Source organism: Dipodomys merriami, unplaced genomic scaffold, assembly GCF_024711535.1.
Source record: "Dipodomys merriami isolate MVZ:Mamm:240054 unplaced genomic scaffold, mDipMer1.0.p SCAF_5, whole genome shotgun sequence".
Taxonomy (NCBI): Eukaryota; Metazoa; Chordata; class Mammalia; order Rodentia; family Heteromyidae; genus Dipodomys; species Dipodomys merriami.
Window position 1 is genome coordinate 69,000,964 of NW_027206068.1, and position 21,869 is coordinate 69,022,832.

General features: G+C 49.9%; 2 protein-coding genes across 2 annotated transcripts; both read left to right on the forward strand.

Annotated features, from left to right (window-relative positions):
• The first annotated feature begins 322 nt into the window (after positions 1 to 322).
• Adck2 (aarF domain containing kinase 2) lies at positions 323 to 12,618 on the forward strand. The gene is made up of 8 exons (XM_069996912.1): positions 323 to 1,234; positions 2,698 to 2,844; positions 6,327 to 6,455; positions 7,199 to 7,294; positions 9,395 to 9,646; positions 11,028 to 11,156; positions 12,065 to 12,118; positions 12,250 to 12,618. The coding sequence occupies exons 1-8, from the start codon at positions 338 to 340 to the stop codon at positions 12,388 to 12,390; spliced, it is 1,845 nt and encodes a 614-aa protein (XP_069853013.1). The 5' UTR covers positions 323 to 337; the 3' UTR covers positions 12,391 to 12,618.
• An 850-nt stretch (positions 12,619 to 13,468) lies between these two features.
• Positions 13,469 to 20,447, forward strand: Ndufb2 (NADH:ubiquinone oxidoreductase subunit B2). Its single transcript, XM_069996915.1, has 4 exons — positions 13,469 to 13,618; positions 15,587 to 15,731; positions 17,964 to 18,066; positions 20,367 to 20,447. The coding sequence occupies exons 1-3, from the start codon at positions 13,521 to 13,523 to the stop codon at positions 18,036 to 18,038; spliced, it is 318 nt and encodes a 105-aa protein (XP_069853016.1). The 5' UTR covers positions 13,469 to 13,520; the 3' UTR covers positions 18,039 to 18,066; positions 20,367 to 20,447.
• Positions 20,448 to 21,869: the final 1,422 nt, after the last annotated feature.

Consider the following 21,869-nt stretch of genomic DNA (forward strand, 5'->3'; position numbering starts at 1 on the left):
TTGCCTCGCTTGCTCCCGGGCTCGGCGCCCCCGCCCGCCCGCCCCGCACCCCGGCGGGCTCCGCGCGCGGCCCGGCGTCCGCCCCGGCCCCGCGTCGGGCTCGGCCGGCCTCGCATCCCGGGGGTCCTCGGGCCTCGGAGCGGCGGGGCCGGGCCGATGCGCAGCGCCCCCGGCGGCCGAGGCGCGGCGCGGGGGGCGCCGCCGGCCCGGGGCCGCGCGCGGGGAGCGGGGTGCGGGCCTCGCCCCGGGGCCGCCTGGGCGCCCGGCCCGCCGCGCGGGGCCCGATGGGCGCCCCGTAGGTCGGGGGCGCGGCGCGCGGGGCCGGGCCGCGGGGACGATGGGGACCCCCTGGCGCTTCCCGGTCCGCGTCTGCTGGGCGCGTCTGCGGAGCCTCGGGCGCCCGCCGCAGCTGCGCCGCCTCCGGCCGCTGGGGTGCGACCGCGGGGCCGGGGTCTGCTGGCTTCTGCTCGGTAGTTTGCCCAGGCTCCTGTCCGCCTCCGGGGACGTGGCCGAGGGGGTCCCCGACGGCGTGGGCCCGCCGAAGGCCCGCCGGGGCGACGTGGCCGAGAGGCGGCGCGGGGCGCGGGGCCCCCGCGCGGGGCCGCTGGGCCGCGCGCTGCTGCCGCTGCGCCTGTGCGTGCGCGCCGGCCTCCTGCTGGCCAAGTTCCTCCCGCTGCTGCTGCTCTACCCGCTCACCTACCTGGCTCCCGGCCTGGCCGCGCTCTGGTTCCAGCTGCTCCTGAAAGCCACCGAGACCTCGGGCCCCACGTACATCAAGCTGGGCCAGTGGGCCAGCACCCGGCGCGACCTCTTCTCCGAGGACTTCTGCGCCCGGTTCTCCAAGCTGCACGTGCAGGTGGCGCCCCACCCCTGGGCGCACACGGAGCGCTCGCTGCTCGAGGCCTTTGGGAAAGACTGGAGCCACGTCCTCTGTTTCGAGACCCAGAAACCTGTGGGCTCCGGCTGTGTGGCCCAGGTGTACAAGGCGTTCGCCAGCCCGGCCCTGCTGGGAAAGGCCGGCGGCCGGCGACCCCGCGACGCCGCCGCCGCACCCGGGCTGCTCACCAGGTGCCGGGAGGCCTTGGGGCAGCTTGGGCATGAGTGGAAGGCTCCGGGAGATCTTGCGGACCAGTCGTTTCTCGAAAAGCTGCTGCTTCCTGAAGCTGATGTAGCAGGGTCACAGGTGCGCGGCGGCCCGCCCCAGCCCGGCCAGCTCATCCCCGTGGCCGTGAAAGTAAGTGTGCTCCTGGCGTCAGCCGGGCCTCTCCTCAGCTCAATCCTCCCACCGAGCTGGGGGTGCAGGACACCCCCACATCGCCTGACAGCCCACTCCCATGATTCCTTTTCGGACACGCTTGGAACTAGAAATGTGTTCGATATCAAGTGTTTGTAGACTTTGGAGTAGTTGCATATACACAGTGAGGTATATTGGGCCCAAGACCCAATACTGATCATGAAATTAATTTCTGCTTCACATTCTTTTGTGTGTGTGTGTGTGTGTGTGTGTGTGTGTGTGTGTGTGTGTGTGTGTGTGTGTGTGTGTGTGTTCATGGGGCTTGAACTCAGGGCCAAAGTGCTGTTCCTGAGCTCTTTTGCTCAAGGCTAGTGCTCTACCATTTTGAGCCATGGCTCCACTTCTAGTTTTCTGGTGGTTATTTGGAGTTAAGAGTCTTATCCACTTACCTCTCCTGGCTGGTTTTGAACCACAATCTTCAACTCTCAGCCTCCCGAGTTAGGATTACAGGTGTGAGCCACCGATGTCTCACTCATATGCTTCTTTAATACAGTCTAAAGGTAATTTTTACAACCATTTTAGTGAACTTTCAGTTTGACTTCACATTGTTGAATAGTATTTCGTTTGTAGTGTGAAGTCAGTCCTTAAAGACTTTCAGAACTGTCTGGTGCTAGACGCCTGTAATCCTAGCTATTCAGGAGGTTGAGATCTGAGGATCGTGGTTCAAAGCCAGCCTGTGCATGAAAGTCCATGAGACTGTTATCTCCAATTAACCACCAGAAAACAGGAAGTGGCTCTGTGGCTCAAGTGGTAGAGTGCTCCTCTTGCGCTGAAGAGCTGAGGGACAGCGCCCAGGCCCAGAGTTCAAACCCCACAACTGACAAAAACAAAACAAAACAAACCAACTCTCAGAACTTAGAACATGTGGGTTTCAGAGTTTCTGTTAGTGTAATATTTGAGTGTCTGTTGCCTGCAGGCAGATTTCCTTTTTTTGCGGGGGTGGGAAGATGCGATCCCCTGCCGGGAGCTTGAATTTAGGGCATCGAGCTGTCACTTGGTTTTGTTTCATTCATAGCTTTTTTTTTTTTTTTTTTATCCCCCCTGGTGAATTGGAATAGAATTTCTCCAATTAAAGAGACTCTTGGATTTGTCTGCCTGGCTGGCTTTGACCCTGGCTCCTCAGATCACAGCCTCCTGTGCAGCTAGGATGGTAGCTCTGAGCCTCTGATACCCAGCTGTTTTATTTCCCAACTTTAGGAGAGGCTGTGTGACTGGCCTGCTGCAGGGTTTGGAGTCTGCTGTGTCTGGGCTGGAGGACCACCACCAGGAACTTCCTGGGTACCGGGTGCTTCCCTTTGTTCTCAGAAGTTTGCGTGGCTCCTTTGAAGACCCGACACAGCACTGCTAGGGCCATTGTGTCGTCCATATTCCTCCTTGTGTCTCATGATTCCTCTTTGTGGCAGGTGCTGCACCCTGGCCTGCTCTCTCAGGTGCAGATGGACCTGCTCCTGATGAAGATTGGCAGCCGAGTCCTTGGGCTTTTGCCAGGCATCAAATGGCTTAGCTTGCCTGAAGTTGTGGACGAGTTCGAGAAGCTCATGGTCCAACAGGTGACTTCTTCCTTCAGCTACAAATAGCACCTAGTGTCATTCTTGCTATTGACAGTGCTAGTAACTGAGGAATGGAGAGTACGATGCATTAGTTAGGATGGGTAATGCTAGCTGGTAAAACAAATAATGTTTAAGTCTCAGCAGGCTGTTCCTTACTGACATTGACGATACCTTGAGGGAGGAGGAAAGGCTCTGCTCCACAGTGATTTAGGGACCCAGTTTTCTTCCAGGTGTGGAACTGCCATCTTCAACAGTATGGCAGTGTGAAGAGACCATGAAGGATCATGTAAGAAATCTTTTTGTGTTTTGGTACCAGTACTGGGGCTTGAACTCAGGACTTGGGTGCTGTCCCTTAGATTTTTTTGCTCAAGGATGGCTTGAACACAAAAGGATGGCTTAACCAGCTTTTTTTTTTTTTTTTTTTTTGTCATGGGGCCTGAATTCTGGGCCTGGGCACCATCCCTCAGCTCAAGGCTAGCACTCTACCACTTGATCCACAGCACCACTTCTGGCTTTTTTCTGCTATGTGGTGCTGAGGAATCGAACCCAGGGCCTCATGCATGCAAGGAGAACACTCTACCACTGAGCCACCTTCCCAGCCCTTAACCAGCTCTTTGCTGGTTAATTTGGAGCTAAGAATCTCATGGACTTTCCTGCTGGCTTCAAATCTTGATCCTCAGATCTCAGCCTCCCAAATAGCTAGGATTACAGGCATGTGACATTGGTGCCTGGCTCAAGTAGAGACTTGAAGTGGGGTCATCTCTTCTTCCCAGTCTTCTGACCAGGGTTTTCATACTGTGGGCTGAGTGGACTGTGAGGGCGTTTAGGAATACCTTCTTCCTTTGTGCCTGGGAGAAAATGAATGGGATGGGGCTTCAGTTTTCATTCTGACACGTCACCCACTGACCACGGGGGGAAGGAGCAATTAGCCTAGTCATACAATTAATTTTGTTTTGCTTTGTTTCCATAGTGATTGATAAGGGGCTCTTTCCTGTTTGGGATGTTTGGGGCATTGGTCTATGTAGCCAGACCTGTGTGTAAGCATACCTGGGGGGTGATCAGGCCCCTGTGGACATGTGTGCTGCCTCCTTACCAGAGAGTGCAGCCGTGGGCAGGTTTGCAGAAGCTGTGTGCCAGCTCCTCTCTCTATCCGCTGATTGAAGGTGTTAAGTCTCCAGGATTTGTGTTTGTGTTTCGAAAGTGCTTTAGTCTGTGCAGGCTGCTTGTAACAAAATATTATAGACCAGGGAGCTTAGAAGCTACAGTAATTTATTGTTTACAGCCCTGGAGACTTAAGTCCAAGAGCAAGGCGCTGGCAGATTTAGGGACTTAAGTCTCCAGGGCTGTAAAGGATAAATTACTGTAGCTTCTAAGCTGCAGAACCTTCACACTGTCTGCGCCTGGTGGAGAGAACGAGGGTCTCTCAGGCTTCTTTTTTTTTTAAATTTGGGTTGGTCATGGGCCTTGAACTCAGGGCCTGGGCTCTGTTCCTGAGCTCTTTCACTCAAGACTAGCGCTCTACCATTTTGAGCCATGGCACCACTTCTGATTATAGAAGAGTCTTCTGATTGGATAAGAGTCTCATGCACTTCCTGCCCCAGCTAGCTCTGAACCTTGATCCTCAGATCTTGGCCTCCTCAGCTAGGATTATAGGGTGAGCCACCGGCATCTAGCTCTATTTGTCTTTTTCTTTTCTTTTTTTTCTTCAGGCCTGGGCTGCTGCTGCTCAAGGCGAGCGCTCTACCACTTGAGCCACAGAGCCACTTCTAGCCGTTTCTGTTGATGTGGTATTGAGGAATAGAACCCAGGGCTTCATGCGTGCTAGGCAAGCACACTCCCAAACCCTCTATTTGTCATTTTTGTTGTTGTTGTTGTTGTTGGTTGTGGGGCCTGAACTCTGGGCCTGGGCACCCTACCTCAGCTCTTCAGCTCAAGGCTAGTGCTCTACCACTTGAGCCACAGCACCACTTCTGGTGTTTTCTGCTTATGTGGTGCTGAGGAATCGAACCCAGGGCCTCCTGCATGCAAGGCAAACACTCTACCATTGAGCCACATTCCCAGCCCCTCCATTTGTCTTTAAAAAAAACGTATTTGGAGCCAGGCACCAGTGGCTAGCACTATAATCCTAGTTACTCAGGAGGCTGAGATCTGAGGATCATGGTTCAAGGCCAGTCCAGGCAGGAAAGTCTGTGATACTCTTATCTCTAATAAACCATCAGAAAACCAGAAGTGGTGCTGTGGCTCAAGGGGTAGAGCGCTTGCCTTGAGCTGAGGAGCTAAGGGACAGTGCCTAGGCCGAGTTCAAGTCCCATGCCAACAAAAACAACACAACAACAAAAGTTTTTTTAGAAGCTGGGTGTGGTGGTACACACCTGTAATCCCAGCACTCAGGGAGGCTGAGGCAGGAGGATCTTGACTTGGAGGCCAGCTTCGGCTGTCTAATAAGACTGTGTCTCAAAAACAAACAAACAAAACCCCACAAAAAAACCTTTCTTTTCTTTTTCTTTTTTGTTGGTTTTTTTTCTTGTAGGCTAGTGCTCTTATCTCTTGAGCCACAGTGCCACCTCTTGTTTTCTGGTGGTTTATTGGAGATAAGAGTCTCAGACTTGGGCTGGGAAGGTGGCTCAGTGGTAGAGCGCTTGCCTTGCATGCTTGAGGCCCTGGGTTCGATTCCTCAGCACCACGTAAGCAAAAAAGAAAAAAGCCGGAAGTGGTGCTGTGGCTCTAGTGGTAGAGCGCTAGCCTTGAGCTGAAGAGCTGAGGGACAGCGCCCAGGCCCAGAGTTCAGGCCCCACGACTGGACCAAAAAAAAAAAAAGCCTCAGACTTTCCTGCCTGAGCTGGCTTTGAACCGCGATCCTCAGATCTCAGCCTCCTGAGTAGCTAGGATTACAGGCATGAGCCATCGGTGCCCAACTTTATTGTTATTATAAAGGTGATGTACAGAGGGATTTTATCATTCTCGAAATGTCAACAGCACTGTGCAGGTGGGCATAGAAGCCGATAGAGGGAGGAAAGCTGGGGGACAGGTATTAAGACAGACAGGGCTGAGCCTTCAGTCAGCAATGTGGGGCTGGGCATCCGGTGCATCAGACGTGGGAGGCTGGGGCAGAGTCAGCCCTGTGTCAGCATATCGATGGTAGGGAGCTGCAGGCTGGGACAGCCAGGCATGGTGCTACCCCTTGGGGAAGTGACATCAACTCCCTGGGAGGTGGGGCATGGTTGGCTGGAGCTGGGGGGGTGGGGGTGCGGCTGGGCTGGGGGTGGGGAGTTGTTCACAGAGTAGAGGAGTTCTTGTGTAGATCTTGGATCTTGAGCCAGACTGTCCTCACTTAGTTTCCCGGAGTCCTGGGAATTGGAGGAGGAGGGGGAGGGAAGACGGGGTGAAGCAGGTGGCTTGCTAGCTGTCCGGCAGGTCAGAGGTCAGAGGTCAGAGGTCAGGGGTAGCTCCTGAGTGCAGCTTGAACCTCTTCATCTCCCTAGGTTGACCTGCGTTACGAAGCTCAGAATTTAGAACATTTCCAATGCAACTTCAAGAATGTGACGTCTGTGAGATTCCCCACTCCTCTGCGTCCCTTTGTCGCCAGAGATGTCCTGGTAGAAACATATGAAGTAAGAGTCTCGTCATGGGCTGGGAACATGACTTAGTGGTGGAGTGCTGCCTGGCATTCATGAAGCCCTGGGTTTGACTCCTCAGTACCACATACACAGAAAAAGCCAGAAGTAGTGCTGTGGCAAAGCTCAGGACAGTGCCCAGGCCCTGAGTTCAAGCCCTAGGTCTGGTAAAATAACTAAATATAGCACAATGTGGTTTTTTTTTAAATTCTCATCATGCCTTCACTCTTTTTGTTGTTGTTGTTAGTGGGGCTTGAACTCTGGGCCTGGGCGCTGTCCCTCAGCTCTTCAGCTCAAGGCGAGCGCTCTACTATAGTGGAGCCACAGCGCCACTTCTGGTTTTCTGGTGAATAATTGAAGGTAAGAGTCTCACGGACTTTCCTGCCTGGGCTGGCTTTGAACCGTGATCCTCAGTTCTCAGCCTCCTGAGTACCTAGGTTTATAGGCGTGAGCCACAGCTCTATTTCTTGCACAGACTGGGATGATTTCAAACTGATCCTTAGATTTCAACCTCTTGAGGCACTAGGATTACAGGTGTGAGCCACCAGCACCTGGCCTTAGGTTTACTCTTAATCAACTTGTCCTTGGAGAAAGGACATTGGAGGGACTGGAAGTAGGTGACAGATTCATACGGATTTAGGAAGGAACAGGCTTCCTGCCCAGAGGCAGGGAGGAAGCTCTGATGGGTCCCATGGGGTGGCCGGCAGGGTAACGCTGTTCTCTCCTGGGCTTTCTCCAAGGAGAGCGTGCCTGTGTCCAGCTACCAGCAGGCAGGGATTCCCGAGGACCTGAAGAGGAAGATTGCATGGCTGGGGATCAACATGCTCCTGAAGATGGTGAGCTTGTGGGCCGCTTGGGTGCTCAGGCCCAGCTCGAGCCCGCCGTGGGAGGCGATGAGGTGCTGAGTTCTGCGTAGCTTGGTGGTGGAGTGGGAGGGGGAGCCAGAGAGTCACACGCTAGGAACATTTGCCTACAGGTAGCCTAGCCCCCCAATGCTTATGTGTCCCCAGTTCCTGCTGAGCCCTTTCTCAGCGGCACTTGCTGTGAGCTGTGGGAAGGATTGTGAACCAGATCTGTCCCTACCCAACTGCCCACAGCCCCAAATGCTGAGGCAGTGTTGTATGTTAACCACTACTTCATTCATTCATTCATTCATTCATTCGCTCCTGTAGTAGTTGCTAAGCACCTTCAGGCTAGGCACTGAATCAAGCGTTAGGCTTACAGCAGTGAGCCACACAGATGTGACTACCATGTTCATGGAACTACTGTTCAAAGGGAAAACTGGCAAAGACAGAGAGGATCAGTACAGGGTGTCCAGGTAGGAGGGGCCTTTCCCAACCCAGTGCTTCATCCCAGAAGTGCAGGAGTCACCTGCATGAGGAAAGAGAATGGCCCGTGCAAAGGCCCAGGGGTGAGCAACAGTAAGGAGCAATGGAGATGATGTGAGAGCTTTCTTCAGAGTGGGGTCTGAAGAAAGGAGTGTTTTGGGGCCACGCCTTGGGGGTGGAGGGGTGGGGGAGGATGGGAGGAACAAGCAGTGAGGCCGCTCTTTTTCATGCAACCAGGGCTCTCAGCAGTGCTCTTGTCCACTTGGGGTTCACCTGGCCATATCTGGGGATTCGCTTGACTGTTAGAGTGGGGGTGAGGAGGGGGTGGTAGGAGGGGCACAATCCTGGCACCTGGTGCGCAGAGGCCAGAGAGACTATAAACAACTGAGAGCCTAGGGATATGCTTCCATTCCCTGCCATGATGAGCTCAGGTGTCCTGGGCTAGAGGGTGCTCCGTTTCCTGGTGGGTGGAGGGGTGGTAAGGTGGATCACCAATGGGTGGGATGCAGAGGATCTTGGGAGAACCACCCAGGAGCTGTGGGAGGGCGCACCACAGGGTGTCTGAACCGCACCAACACTGCAGGCAGCGCGCACACCTTTGCCACCGACCATCTGGAGGCAGTGGAGGGCAAGTCTTCTTAAAGAAATGCAGCCAGGTGCCCGTGACCCACACCTGTAATCCTAGCTACTCAGAAGGCAGAGATTTGAGGATCAGAGTTCAAAGCCAGCCCAAGAAGAAAAGGCTGTGAGATACTTAACTCCAATTAACCCACAAAAATCCAGAGGTAGAGTTGTGGCTCAAGTGGTAGAGCATCAACCTTGAGTGAAAAAGCCAAGAGAAAGCGAAAGACCCTGTTCAAGCCTTAGTATCACACAAAAGTAAAGAAATGCACGGTGCTGGTACCTCACACCTGTAACCCTCACTACTCAGGAGGTTGAGTTCTGGAGGACTGAGATTGAAGTTAGCCCAGGCAGAAAAGTCCATGAAACTCCAACTCAACCAGCAAACTGCTGGGCTGGAGGAGGCGTGGCTCAAGTGGTAGAGTACCAGCTGTAAGCAAGCAACCCCAGCACGTGTAAGGCCTTGAGTTCAAGCCCCGGTACCAGCACGTAACACACACCACACACACACGCACGCACGCACACGCGCGCGCGCGTTAGAGCCAGATGCTGGTGGCTTATGCCTATAATTGTAACTACTCAGGAGACTGAAATCTGAGAATCATGGTTCAAAGCCAGCCTGGGCAAGAAAGTCTATGAAACTCACCCCCCCCCCCCAAAAAAAAAACAAAAAACAGAAAACTCCAGAAGTGGTACTATGGCTCAAGTGATAGAGCGCTAGCTTTGAGCACAAAGAGGTTCCAGCCACAGTGCTCAGGCCCTGAGTTCAAGCACCAGGACTGGCCAAAAAAAAAGTTAGAAAAAAATAAAAGAAGCTTTTTTTCTTAAGCTTTGATTTACAGTAGTCCCTGTACAAATTCTGAACTGAAGACTTTGAAGCAGCCAGGCTGTGTGAAATGTGTATGTCTTCGCCATTGTTGCCTCGTTGTCTGCCTGGTACCGAGGTGGTGAGGGGTGACGGTCCTGCGTGATGCCATCTCTTTGTAGATCTTTGTGGATAACTTTGTGCACGGGGACCTTCACCCGGGGAACATCCTGGTCCAGGGTGCTGATGGACTGTCCCCAAGCCAGGAGGAGCAGCTGCAGCAGGTGGAAGTTGGTGACACGCTGACGGTGGCCATGGTGCCTGGCCTACGCCCCCTGCGACTGGTGCTGCTGGACGCTGGCATTGTGTCTGAGCTGCAGGCCTCTGACCTGAGCAATTTCCGGGCAGTTTTTCTGGCCGTGGTGATGGGGCAGGTGAGACTCCTCAGCCTTGTAAAGGCCCTCATTTGCCAGGCTGCTGCTGCTGGCCATGAGCAGAGGCCAGGCCTGATAAACGGAGCAGTTCATGTTGGTGACCGTGTTGTATGCCTGTGGTTTCTCTTTCTACCAGGGCAATGTGCAAGCAGGCAGGGGGGCACTGGCTGCTGCTGCTATGTCTTCTCCTCTGTATCTTCCTCCTCCTTTTTATGTCAGTACTGGGTGTGAACTTAGGGCCTTATAATCTCACCTTAGCTGGTTTTCTTCTCTACTACTTGAGCCACACCTCCACTTCTGGCTTTTTGCTGGTTAACGAGATGAGAATCTCATGGAGTTGTCTGTCTGGCCTGGCTTTGACCCATGATCTTCAGATCTCAGCCTCCCGAGTAGCTAGGATCACAGGTGTGAGCCACTGGCACCTAGCAGACACCATCTTTTTGACCAAACAATGGTTGTTTCCCATTTGTGTGCTTTGCTGCAAGGCTGGAGAGAAGCAGCAGTATGGAGTATGTATGGAGCAGTATGGAGATTGTATCTTCCACGTGGGCAAGATGCCTTGGAATCTGGAGTGGATGTCCTTTTTTTTGGGAGGGGGGCAGCTCTGGGGATTGGAAGCTGTGATTAGAGAGAAAGTACTCAGCAGAGCCTCTACATCAAGGATTCCTGGGAAGAAATCCTCTAGCTACCTGGAGGAGAATTCATCATTGAGAAAGATCCTACTTGAGAAGCTTCTGAGGCCAGCCAGAGCTGGAGCCGTAGGCCAGTTTGCAAATGTCTCCTGGTTAAACCTCTGGGTGCAGTGGTGGGGCTGGGGTGTTCCTCTGTGCAGGTTTGAATAGAAGATCAAGACCACAGTACCGGGAGGAATAGCTGTGTTCCTGGAGCCATGCAGTGAGAGGTGACAGGCATTTGAGGTGATGACTGAAGGCACACTTCAAGGGAGTCCTGGGAAAGTCAGGAGAGGACAGGCTGGAGCACAGGGGCTGGGGAAAGCGGGGAGCAGGTACTTCTGCATAGGAAGAGAGCCCCAGGGAAGCCTGCCTCTCTCCCACCCTGCCCCGCTGGCAGGTCCTGGTTCTGCCTGGCCAGGTGATCACAAGGCTGCATGGAGCATGAGCTGCAGGACCCCAGCTCTGCCTCTGAGCACCCTGTGTGGTTCAGGAAGGCAAAGCAGACCTAGACTGCCAATCACAGACCTGGGGAGGACTGGCTAGTTACCAGGCCTAGTGGAGGGTAGAAGTTGAAAAGGAGGGAAAAAAAGCCCAGGATGGGAGACAGAACAGGACAAAAGCAATGAAGAGGTGAGGGAAGTTCTGCAGAGCCTATAGTTTGTGCTCATTTAGCTCTGCTGTGATATACTTCCCTTTGTATCTGCCAGGGCCACAAAGTGGCCGAGCTCTTCCTGCGTCATTCCCGGGCCAACGAGTGCAAGGACGTGGAGAGGTTCAAGGCTGAGATGGCCACGCTGGTGACCCAGGCCAGGAAGAACATCATTGCCTTGGAACAGGTGGGCAGATGTCCCCGAGGCTCACAGCCTCTGCCTTTGGTCTGAGGGAAGCCTTGGGCTGGGAGAATGGGGGAGTAGAGAGGGCTTCAAGGCAGGTTAGGTTAGAACACAAACAATGCCTTTTCTTCTAGTCTTCCTGGAGGCATGAGGAGGGCCTTTAGAACCAAGGCTCTTCAGAGTAGCTGCTTGGCTAGGTTCTTCTGGGGTAGCTTGGGACCCCCTTTTGTGCATTTTCGCTTAGCTTTTTCACTCAAGGCTGGTGCTCTACCATTTGAGCCATACCTTCACTTTTTGCTGGTTAATTGTAGCTAGTCTTCTTGGCTGGCTTTGTACTGCAGTCCTCAGATCTCAGCCTCTTGAATAGTTAGCATTACACATATAACCCACTGGTGCCTGGCCGGGGTCACCTGTCTTACCTCGGGTGCAGCTAATGTGGAGATAGCTAAACATGAAGGGAAGGAGAAGCCCAAGGACATGCCTTAAGCCCATGTCCCTAGTTTAGGCCTGATCTAGAGTCTGTCATATTTTATACATAGTTGTAATCACTTGCCTGTCTCCTTGTTAGCACAAGGTTGCACCTCAAGGAGCCACTGCGCTGCTGACCTGGTCTGCTCACATAGGATTTTTGTATGGGGAGGATGTAGTAGGTAAACAGGATGGGCCATTTGAGACTTGGTCTGAAGACATCCGTAACCTGAATCTTCCCTGAAAGTTGAACCTGTGCGGGTTCCTTCTTGGAGTTTCTCCATAATTCCTTACACACACATGTGTATGGTGTGTGTGTGTGTGCGCGCGCGCGTGTGTGCGTATGTGTGTGTGTGTCAGTGTAGGTGGGGGGAAGCAGTCCCAGAAAGGAAATAGTCTGGACTTCTCCACCCCTAGTAGGCTCTCTCTCTTTTGTTTTTCAGCTACAAGTTTCCAAACTTCTCTCCAATGTCTTTAAGCTACTGATGATTCACAAGGTGAGACCACCTTCCCTCCTTCATTCTGAGCAGTCTCCTGGAAGCCTGTGGGGGAAGCTGGATGAGGATAGGGTGGTGTGTGGTACTTGTGTTATGTTCATTTATGAAGAGCTGCTGTTTTTCATTTCCAGGTAAAGCTTGAGAGTAATTTTGCTTCAATTGTGTTGGCCATTATGGTGCTGGAGGGGCTCGGCCGCTCACTGGACCCCCAGCTGGACATCCTGGAGGCAGCGAAGCCTTTTCTTCTCAAAGGATCAGTATCTATCTTCTGACCCGGGCAGTGGGCAGGACATGAAGGCTGCTGCCAAAGGCCTGGCCTGTGGTAGCTGGTGGTCTAGAACCTGAACTGTTTTCTGGGTCTGTGAAAAGCTTTGGGTTAAGTGGGAATAATGGGAAGAAGGCTCTGTCTATGCATTTGGGGAGTGGGGCCTGGTGCTTGGGGGCACCATTCCAGTGAAAATATCCTACCCAAGTGGATGAATAGAATGTTATTTGTTTGATTGCTGTTATCTTGTTCAAATTTTCCACACTCCTTGGTCAGATATAGCTCTTTGGGTGGTTTGTGAGTTCTCATATATAGAGTAGAAAATGCCATCAAATCCCAAAGTCCTACCTATGCTTTCCAATATAAGTATAAATATGTGTATTTATTAATATGTACTCTTACTGGCAAAACGTTGAGAGTACACACACATTGTTCATTTATCAATTATACAGGTGCTGTACCACTAGCAAATCTTTCAAGCTGTAATACATGACTAGAGCAAATTCCACTGAGTTTCAAACTATTTTTTGCTAAACTTTTACGCGAGAGTAAGGAACGCTTTCCTAGCATTGATAAGGACCTGGGTTTGATCCTCAGCGTCACTAAAAAGCAAAACAAAAACCAAAGGAACGATGTGACTTGACCACTAGGTACAGAACCGCCCTGACCCTTTCTTTTGGGGTGTGTGCTGTGCCCGTGGTGGGGCTTGAACTCAGGGCCGCGAGCTCTGGCTCCGCCACGTGGGCGACGCCTTGGGCGGGCATTCTCCCGGTTATCTGGAGAAGCCGGGATCAGGCGGGAGCCCCGGGCGCCCGGCTGGGGAGCCTTCCCGAGGCCGCTGGGGGCCGGAGGATTGTGGTTAGACGCGGGGGTCCGCTCGTCTCACCCCAAGCGGAATGAAGAAGAGGCGCTCCCACGCCTAGCTCGTCCCGAGGCCGCCCTGGCGCCCTGGCGGGGCGGGCGAGCACCTCCCCAGCCGAGAGACCCGGGAAGGCGGAGAAGGAAGGTTCCCACGCACCGCCTGCAGGCCGTCCTGGGGAGGTGGGTGGCGTGCTGACGTCCTGACGTTCAGGGGCGGCGCGCAGGGAGGTGACGCAAGGGGGCGGGGCGTCCGGAGGACGGTGGTGCGGACGCAGCATGTCGGCGGTGACCCGGTTGGCGCCTCTGGCTCGCGCCGGAGGCCGCCTCTTCCGAGGTAGAGGCGCTCTGGCGGCTGCAGGCGGTGGAGTCCGTCAGTGAGTGTCGGGATGCAGGGAGGGCTGCGCGGGCTCGGAGGCAGAGCGCTGCGTCCGGAGGCCCTCACCTTGAGGCGGACAGGGCGGGGCCGCTGCTGGCGAGGGCTTCGCCTGAGGCATGCTGGGAATTGTAGTTTACCTGGGCAATTTAGGGTCATCCGAGATAGGGTACTGGGGCAGATTAGGGGTGTCTTGACAGTAGGGACATTTTCTTCAAAGTCAAGAGCAAGGGCTGGGCTTAGTGGTAGAGTGCTTGCCTAGCATGCACGAAGCCCTGGGTTCGATTCCTCAGTACCTCATACACAGAAAAAAGCCGGAAGTTGCACTGTGGCTGTCCTTGATTCTCACCCCCCCCCCCCCCCCCGGGCTTGAACTCTAGGCGTGGGTGCTGTCCCTGAGCTGCTTCTGCTCAAAGCTAGTTCTCTCTTTATTTATTTATTTTTGTCGGTCGTGGGGCCTGAACTCTGGGCCTGGGCGCTGTCCCTCAGCTCTTCAGCTCAAGGCTAGCGCTCTACCACTTGAGCCACAGCACCACTTCCGGCTTTTTCTACTCATGTGGTGCTGAGGAATCGAACCCAGGGCCTCATGCATGCAAGGCAAGTGCTGTACCACTGAGCCACCTTCCCAGCCCTTCAAAGCTAGTTCTCTACCACTTCAGCCACAGTGCCACTTCAGGGCTTTTAGGTTATTGGAGAGGAGAGTCTCCACAGACCTTCTTGCCTGGGCTGGCTTCAAACCGTGATTCTCAGATCTCAGCCTCCTGAGTAGCTAGGATAATAAGAGTGAGCCATCAGTGTTGGGCTTCCAGCTCCCTTCTCTGCTTCTTGGTAGTTTCTCATTCACCCTTTCATGGTGGGACTCTCATAGACTTTTGTTGAGTAAGCGTCAGTGACTCCTGTTCCACACCTTATGTAGCTGTCTGAATGCCAGCTTCAGCGCTTGCTTAGTTCCCAGCCTTTGTTTTTACTTGGATTTTGCTCTTGGCAGATTCCTGTCTAGTAGTGGCTTAAGTGGCAGATCACTAGCTTTGAGCCATAAAGTTCAGGGACAGTGCCCAGTCCCTGAGTTCAAGCCCCGGGACCCGCCAAAAAAAAAGTTCCACCTTGCAGTGACTTCTATTTTAGTCAAGGTTAAAACAATGTCACTCTAGCAATAATAAAATGTGGACTGTAGTCAGGATGAGTTTGAACTCTACTCCTAGCACTAAACAAAACTTAACGCACCTGTATACATAGGTTGTAGCTAACACCTATCAAAGAGGAAGTCTGTTGTTACAATATATTGAATTATCTCATGGTTTATTTAAATACTGCAGTATATGCAGAGGTAGGTCCTCAGAAAACAGTCAGTTCATGAAGGCATTACAGAAGCAGTTGGCTATATTCTTCAGTGGACAATTCCCCCCGCCCCCCCCCTTTTATATTTTTAGTGCCAGTACCAGGACTAGATTTGTCTGCACTGGTTTTGTACCTTGATCCTCAGATCTAAGCCTCCCATAGTAGCTGGGATTGTTGGCGTGTATTCAATACATTCAGTTTTCTATCTTTTCTAATTGTGTCTCACTGAAATTTCAATTTTTTTTTTTTTTTTTTGGTCATGGGGTCTGAACTTGGCCTGGGCACTGTCCCTGAGGTCTTCATCTCAAGGCGAGTGCTCTACCACTTGAGCCACCGTCCCAGCCCCTGAAATTTTAGTTTATACTTTTGTTTTTTGAAACAAGTTCTCATTCTTAGTCCAAGATGGTCTCAAACTAGTGGTCCTGCTGCCTTAGCCTCTCCAGTGTTGGGAGGTCAGGGTTTGCTGCTCCACATTTACAGCAAACTGAATGGAAAATGAGTGTGTCAAGGGATTGTGAACCTTGTTCAATCTGTTAATATTTTGGTGGAGAATATGAGAAGTGTTAGCTTTAGTCTCAAGGATGACTCACTCCTTTGAAATGCAAGCCAGTTCTCATGTTTTATCTCCTAGTGCTGGTGGCGGTGTCCATATACACCCCCGATACAGACAGTTTCCCCAGCTGACCAGGTCCCAGGTGCTGCAGGGTGAGTTCTTCAGCGCTCTCATGTGGTTTTGGATTTTCTGGCGCTTTTGGCATGACTCGGATGCTGTGCTGGTAAGTCCAGGAGAAGGGTTCTGGTTCTTTTATGTTTAGAGAGAAGGAAGATGTATTAATAGCCTAGCTTGTTTATTCTTGTGTTTATAGACCATGTTCCTGCCTGGGTGTATCTTTTTTTTTTTTTTTAATTTAAATTTTATTTTATTTTATTTGAGAACATACTGTACAGAGGGGTTACAATTACATTGGCAGGAAAATGCATGCATTTCTTACCAAGCATTGCAGCCTCCTCCTTTGTTTACCCTTCACCTCCCTTCCCAGCCTCCCCCCTCCCCCTCCCCCACACCAACATTGTAAAGCTGGCTTTGACATGACATTTTGTAATTCTCCTTGTTGCAACAGGTCCACCTGAATCCTTAAACGACTTGTTTGTCCCCATCTCCTCCACATGTTATACTGACATCAAATAAAGTGAAAGCGGGGGTTACACTGTGGGGGAGGGACATACAAAGCAACAAAGAAATAAACTTATAAATGCGTTAGAAACACATGCATGAAAGAAACGAAAACATTAAAATACATATTTAAGGGTTCATTTTCCTAACATCACATTATCTGACCTTTTCCGCTTGACTCATACCTATACTAGATATTGCAAATAAGGGAAACCATGGGACCTATGTTTCTTTGGGCCTGGCTTACCTCACTTAATATAATTTTTTCCAAGCCTTTCCATTTCCTAACAAATGGGGAAATGTCATTCCTGGGTGTGTCTCTTCACTACAATATTGTCATGTATTTGTGCAGGAATCCCATTACTTAATGGAACATGTGGTCCTTGGACCTGTTTTACATTTAGCAGCCCATTTTTTTTTTTTTGTTGACCATAGGGCTTGAAATTGGCCTGGGCACTGTCCTTCACCTCTTCTTCAGCTTAAAGTGAGGACTCTACCACTTGAGTAATGGCACCATTTCTGGTTTTCTGGTGAATAATTGGAGCTAAGAGTCTCACGGACTTTTCTGCCTGTGCTGGCTTTGAACTGTGATCCTCAGATCTCAGCCTCTTGAGTGGCTAGGATTACAGGCATGAGCCACTGATGCCCAGCTATTAGTCCATATATTATGGTTCTCCTTTCCATATGTGGGAGATTAGAAACTGGTATCTTTCCTTCCGAACTGCAGATTAACTGGTAGGCTGAATTTCATACTTTCAGATGTTCAGTGTGAGTTTGTCTCCAGGAGGGGAGTTAGTGATTTTTCTATCTTTAATCTCACCTAAGCTTTTATCCAGTTTGTGCAGACTGTTCCCTTTTAGGAGAAGAAAAGAAGTCTTCAATTTAGTGTACAAGTTTTTTTAGTGTACAGATTTTTTCTTTTGATTGGTCATGGAGCTTGAACTCAGGGCCTGGGTGCTGTCCCTGTTTTTCATAAGGCTTGTACCCTACTAATTTGAGCCACAGCACCACTTCTGGTTTTCTGGTGGTTAATTGGAGAAAAGAGTTTCAGAGAGTTTTCTGATGACTTCAAATCCCAGTCCTCAGATCTCATCCTCCTAAGTAGCTAGGACTACAGGCACCAGCCACTGGTGCCCAGCACATCAGGTTTTTCTTTTCTTTTTTTTTTTTAACCACTTCTTTTGCCCAAGGCTAGCACTCTAGCACTTGAGCCACAGTGCCACTTCTGGCCTTTTCTGGTGCTGAGGAATCTAACCCAGGGCTTCATGCTTGCTAGACAAGTACTCTACCAAGTAGGCCACATTCCCAGCCCCTACGTATCAGGTTTCTTGATATCCATTTTTTCTTAGAATTGCTTGGGTGTATGAACTAGAGCACAATACCTGTTTTAAAACATCCCCATTTCAATGCAGAGGTCGCATGTCAGGAGTATATGGTTTAAAGGGGAGATGGTGTGGCAGCCAGAGGTATACTTCTACATCTGGATGGCACAGACTAATATTCTCGAAGCTGCTCTCGCAGGGAAGTCTGAAAACATTTATGTTCTGTATGCTGCGATGAAAACAGGAGGAGTCTGTTGCCTCTACTCTATGCTCCTCTTCATCACTAGCAGAGCACTGGCCTAGGCTTCTTCCAAAAGAAGTGGCTTTTAAAATTCAGGCTGTCATGCAGAAGGGACAGGTGAACAGTTGAGCTACCAAATGGTGAAGGGTCCCATACTGTGTCAAGGACTGTGCATACGGTACTTAGCTTGATTACTGTTTTTTCTTTTGAAACTTAATTAGTTGCATTTAGTATATATTCTTGACTTTTTTTTTTGAATGGCTATCACCAGGGTCACTTTACATATCCTGATCCTTCTCAGTGGACAGATGAAGAATTGGGTATCCTTCCTGATGAGGAGGATTGAAAGTATAAACTCAAGCCTTTTGAAGAAGGTATGCCCTAAATTTCTATTTTAATTAATATTTATGGTACTAAGAACTCAACAGGGATTTGAGCTTGCTACAACTCTTAGTCCTTTTTGTTTGTATCTTGTTTATAGATAGGATCTGGCTAACTTTGCTTGGTCTGGCCTCTAATTTTTCAACTTCCCTGTCCTTGCCTTCTGATTAGTAGGTGGGATTACAAGTGTGTACCACCAAGCTGGCTAATGTCTTAAATTCTGATTTGTTTTAGTTGATCTTGTGCTTTTTGTTGTTGTTGTTGTTGGTCATGGGGCTTGAACTCTGGGCTTGGGCGCTGTCCCTGAGTTCTTCAGCTCAAGGCGAATGTTCTACTACATGAGCCACAGTGCCACTTCCAGTTTTCTGGTGGTTAATTGGAGATAGAGTCTTACAGACTTTGCTGTCCGGTCTGGCTTTGAACTGCTATCCTTAGATTTCAGCCTCCTGAGTAGCTAGGATTACACGCGTGAGCCCCTGGCACCAGCTTGATTTTGTACTTTTAATAGTCTTAAAATGAATATTCTGGGCTGAGAAGGTGGCTCAGTGGTAGAGTGCTTGCCTTGCATGCCTGAGGCCCTGGGTTCGATTCCTCAGCACCACATAAGCAAAAAGAAAAAGCCGGAAGTGGCGCTATGGCTCAAGTGGTAGAGCGCTAGCCTTGAGCTGAAGAGCTGAGGGACAGCGCCCAGGCCCAGAGTTCAGGCCCCACAACCGGACCAAAAAAAAAAAAAAAAGAATATTCTAATAGTATGAAGCACAATTAACTGAGTCATACCTAATTTCTACAGTATTTACACATCTGCTGTCTCTCTCCACTTTTGGTATCATTTTCCTTTGTCATTGTATATTTAAAAAAATTGGTATTTCCTATATTTGATGTCAGTATAACTTGTGAAGGAGATGGGGAAAAACCTGTTGTTTAAGGATACAGGTGGACCTGTTGCAACAATGAGAAGTACAAGTTGTCATGTCCAAAACGAGCTTTACAACGTCATTGGGGGTGGGGGGGGGAGGAGAAGGATTGGGATGGGGGGGAGGGGGGAGGCTGGGAAGGGATGTGAAGGGTAAACCAAAGGAGGAGGGTGCAATGCTTGGTAAGAAATGTACGCATTATCCTGCCCATGTAATTGTAACTCCTCTGTACAGTATGTTCACAAATAAAATTAAAAAAAAAGAAAAAAAATTAGTATTTCCTAAGTTAGGTTACAAACTTAGGATCCTGTTTACCCATCCATTTATTGATATATTAAGGTTAGCTACTCAGGAGACTAAGATGTGGAGGATAGGAGTTTGAAGCCAGCCCTGGGCAGAAAAAGTCAGACTCAATTTCCAGTTAATGAGCTAAAAAGCCAGGCTCGAGATTTGGCTCCATTCGCAGAGCACCAGTAGAGCAAGCAACCAGAGTTAAGAGCCTGAAACTGAGTTCAAGCCCCATACTGGGGGTTGGGAGGGTGGGGTGGAAATGCAGGATAGAACACTTTTTTAAGTCTTGTAGGGAGGTAGAAGGGAGAAAATGTGGCCACAGAGCAGGCAGATTTTATACACACTCAAGTGTTCCCTCCTTAGCTGCCTCCAGTGCTTTTGTTAATATAGCTTCCAGCACTGACCCTTTTACATCCCTTCAGATCTCCCAGTATTCCCACACAGAGGCATTGTTTTAATGACTAGACTTTTTTTTTTCCTTGCTGGTCATAGGGCTTGAACTCTGGCCACTGGCCCAGCTCAAGGAGAGTCCTCTATCACTTGAGCCACAGCGCCACTTCGTTTTCTGGTGGTTAGTTGGAGATAGAGTCTCATGGACTTTCATGCCTGGGCTGGCTTTAAACTGTGATGCTTAGGTCTCAGCCTCCTGAGTAGCTGGGATTACAGGCGTGAGCCACGGGTGCCAGCTAGACTTGCTTTTTTTTTTTTTTTGTCGGTTGTGGGGCTTGAACTCTGGGCCTGAGTGCTGTCCCTCAGCTCTTCAGCTCAAGGCGAGTGCTCTACCACTTGAGGTACAGCGCCACTTCCGGTTTTCTGGTGGTTTATTGGAGATAGGAATCTCACGGTCTTTCTTGCCCGGGCTGGCTTTGAACCTCGATCCTCAGATCTCAGCCTCCTGAGTAGCTAGGATTACAGGCGTGAGCCACCAGCGCCCGGCTCTAGACTTGCTTTTTGATGGGAAGAGCAGTTTACTTTGTAAGACTAGTCATAAGAACTCAATAATTATCTTTGAATAATTGCATAAACAAAGTTACAGATTTGGATTAGTGAATATGTTATTAAAACTTTCCATTTTTGTTTTTCCACAGGAACCAAGTGATAAATTTCAAGGAAGTATGGACTTAATGTTGTACACTAAAGTTGTAAATTAAAAAAGGCTTGGCCAAGAATGAGGACCTGAGTTATGTTTGTGATAATGACAGCTCTATTTCATTTTCGTTGTTCCCATTGTGGTGCAAGTGGTTTATATCTTGAGTACCCCCGAGATGGAGATAGAGGTTAGCTGCAATTATCCAGTATGCCATTGAGGGACAAGGAGATGAGCTAACTCAACTTGCTTAGTATCACACAACTGGTAAGTGGTGCAAAAGCTCATGCACAGTGCCATACTGTCTTCTGACCTCTTAAGTCAAGTAACTCATCTTGTCATTTATCTATAGCAGCTGGATTCTTGCCCCGAGTTTACAGGTTAGGCATTAGTACAGTCCATTTATTGTGGCCTGAGTGTTTTGTTCTGAGTGGCTGCTCATAGAATTTTTTTTTGCCAATCCTGGGGCTTCAACTCCGGGCCTGGGCACTGTCTCTGAGCTGCTTTTGCTCAAAGCTAGCACTCTACCATGTGAGTCACAGCGCCACTTGTGGCTTTTTCCGTTTATATGGTCCTGAGGAATCGAACCCAGGACTTCATGCATGTTAGGCAAACACTTTACCACTAAGCCACATTCCCAGCCCCATATTACAGAATATAATTGTAGGTGGTGTTAAAAAAAGCTTACGAGGGGCTGGGAAGGTGGCTCAGTGGTAGAGCTCTTGCCTTGCATGCTCGAGGCCCTGGGTTCGATTCCTCAGCACCACATAAGCAAAAAAGAAAAAAGCCGGAAGTGGCGCTGTGGCTCAAGTGGTAGAGTGCTAGCCTTGAGCTGAAGAGCTGAGGGACAGCGCCCATGCCCAGAGTTCAGGCCCCATGACTGGACCAAAAAAAAAATAAAAAAAAAAATAAAAAAAAAAGCTTACGATGGAATTCTACAGATAATAATTTTACAACTGTTAGACCACATACTTCAACTATGTTACATGGAGCAAGGCAGTCATTTTGAAAGAAAAGGTACGTAAGGTGAAAAACATCACCAATATCTGACAAAAGACTTACCCTACAAGCGGATCACATGTATAGTACCATGCGGGAACCTGGACACCTTTAACTTCTACCTATCAAGCAAGAATCAACATTATAAAACAAAATGTACACACCTTAGTCTTTCTACTGCCTCCAAGAAATGACTGTCAAAACCCACTGGCTAATTCTGTCATTACATATTCAGGTGCTACACAAATAATCCTGATGAAGACTTCTCCATGCAGTCAATCTTTATTATAGCAATATTCGCATATTCACATCAAGTACATAGAACTTTTTTGCCTTTTATATATAATACAGAGTTTTTAAATAACTTTACACAGAAATAAATTTCTTCAATCTGATTTTCAACTATCTTTTTATTTAATTCTCCATGCTTTCTATCCAAACTGAACAATATTTTCCATTATACAAATTTACATGAGAAAAACTCCAAAGTACAAATGAAGGGACC